The 2500-nt window shown below is 39.4% G+C and overlaps 1 protein-coding gene across 1 annotated transcript in view; it reads left to right on the top strand.

The window, feature by feature from the left end:
* LOC113809545 (NPC intracellular cholesterol transporter 2) overlaps positions 1 to 2013 on the top strand; it is a 7307-nt gene extending 5294 nt beyond the window's left edge. Inside the window, exon 5 of the mRNA XM_070117283.1 lies at positions 1124 to 2013. Coding sequence (XP_069973384.1) covers positions 1124 to 1207 — 84 coding nt within the window. The 3' untranslated portion in view covers positions 1208 to 2013. The remainder of the gene's footprint in view (positions 1 to 1123) is intronic.
* Positions 2014 to 2500: the final 487 nt, after the last annotated feature.

Below are 2500 nucleotides of genomic sequence, written 5' to 3' on the forward strand. Positions count from 1 at the left end.
CGAGTGGGGAGGGGGAGAGGGAAGGGGCGGAGGGGAGAGGGGACTGAGTGCTGTGGCGAATGGAGGTCTACGTCTTGAAGGATTTCCCGGCGGTGGGGAGGGAGGTGTGTATGGTGGGGGAGGATGGGGGAGAGGGAGGGCGGAGAAAGGAAGGGGTGGAGGGAAGGGAAGGGGATGGGGGTTAAGGTTGGGGATGGGGTGTAGGGGAGGCTAGAACAGGGTTAGGTGGGGGGGAAGGAGGAGGGTTTAGAAGAGGGGGTTAGAGGGGCAAAGGGTGTATGTGGGGAGGGGTTAGAATAGGGGGTTAGGGGGTGGGGAAGGGAGGAGGGGTTTAGAAGTAGTTAGAGGTGGGGCAAGGGGTGGGGTGTATGGAAAGGGGTTAGAATGGGGGTCAGGGGTGGGTGAAGGGGGAGGGGGTTAGAATGGGGGTTAGAATGGGAGTCAGGGGTGGGGGAAAGGGGTTGGGTGTAGGGGGATTTTTTGCAAGATGACGGTGATAATGATGATAATAGAAATGATAACACTATCATTAACGATGATATCAATAATTCTATTAACAATGATACAATGACAGTTTCCTGTGGAAGAGATTGCAGTAAAAAGATAATAATTATGTGAGTCGTATCATAAATAGTAATATTACTTATAGCTGTGATTCTTAGAAATAGTGTTCCGAACGTGGCAATCATTATCATCATTATCATCATCATTATCATTATCATTTCCATAATCCACTTGGCTCATCATTACATTCATCCACAAAAAATATATAATTAACGGACTCCGATTCGATCTCCATAAGAAATCAATTTATCCGACGAAGAATGAATAATTTATTTGAACATATTTTTACTCTTTCACCCCCATTATCATCATATTGTTATCATGTTGCATTATCAGCATATTGTCATTATCAGTATTATTCATTCCCTTATTTGCGTTCATAAATTTCCTTTACTTGTTTGCTTTCATATCATTTATTAATTCAATGTCATTCATTCATTTATATTTTTTTTTTACCATCATTAACAAGATGGTAATAAAACGTCACAACGAAATAACAGATAAAACTATAACATCTACATAAGTTTCCCCTCAACCCCCCCCCCCCCCATGCTTTCAGATCGAGACTGTGGTCACTTTTAAGCTTCTCGACAGCCTCGGAGACCCCCAAACGTGTGTCGTGGTTCCTGTCCAGCTGATATAGGCTTCCTGACCATCAGCCGGTTTGTTCCAGTTGTGCCAGGCCCGACCCAGTGAATTTTCGTAAATGCAGATGCAGAACAGTGTACATATATATATATTATCTTAGATAGATATCCACTTAACTATTCATTCATTGCTTGGGTTGGTATGCGTGTTCAGATCGAGGATATGTATTTATCTCTTTATTTATACATGTCAAGTATACGAATATTCTTTGGGTCGGGCATCACATAATTCTAACATACCGGTCGCATGTCTGTGTAGATTGTGTCGGCTTTTGGATGATGTCAATTTTTTCTTCTCTATGTTATGACACCGTTGTATAGAAATGTGTAAATTAAGATGGCACAGATGATTTGAAATGGAAATAAAATATCAGTTTATGGGTTTTATCCAATCCCTCTGTAGATTGTGTCGGCTTTTGGATGATGTAATTATTTCTTCTATATGATATGTCACCGTTGTATAGAAATATGTAAATTAAGATGGCACAGATGATTTGAAATGGAAATAAAATATGAGTTTATGGGTTTTATCCAATCCCTCTGTAGATTGTGTCGGCTTTTGGATGATGTAATTATTTCTTCTATATGATATAACACCGTTGTATAGAAATATGTAAATTAAGATGGTACAGATGATTAGAAATGGAAATAAAGTATGAGTTTATGGGTTTTATCCAATCCCCCTGTAGATTGTGTCGGCTTTTGGATGATGTAATTATTTCTTCTATATGATATAACACCGTTGTATAGAAATATGTAAATTAGGATGGCACGAATGGTTAGAAATGGAAATAAGATATGAGTTTGTGTTTTTTTGTAATCCCTCCGTGAGATTCTGTTCCTTATCTTACACCTGTTCTTTATTACCACATTCTCCGTTAACACTATCACGATCATTATCTATATTTATCTGCAAAAAGAAGTGCAGGATGGAGAAAAATACAGATTAAGAGGAAGAACAGATGATTAATGACAAGTAAACCTATTCAACTTATCTTTCGGTTTCTTTCTTTTCGTTCTTTATCATCCTTTATCAGTATGAGAAGGATAGAGCGAGAGAGGGAGAGAGAGAGAGAGAGAGAGAGAGAGAGAGAGAGAGAGAGAGAGAGAGAGAGAGAGAGAGAGAGAGAGAGAGAGAGAGAGAGAGAGAGAGAAACGGAGAGAAAGAGAGATAGATAGAAAGAGATAGAGATAAACAGTTAGGAAAAAAAGACGACAGAGAGAAAAATAAACAAACGAGACAATGATATCAGAGATTGAGAAAAAGCGATTGCGAAATGCAGAAAAAA

This window comes from Penaeus vannamei, chromosome 40 (assembly GCF_042767895.1).
Source record: "Penaeus vannamei isolate JL-2024 chromosome 40, ASM4276789v1, whole genome shotgun sequence".
NCBI classification, from domain to species: Eukaryota; Metazoa; Arthropoda; class Malacostraca; order Decapoda; family Penaeidae; genus Penaeus; species Penaeus vannamei.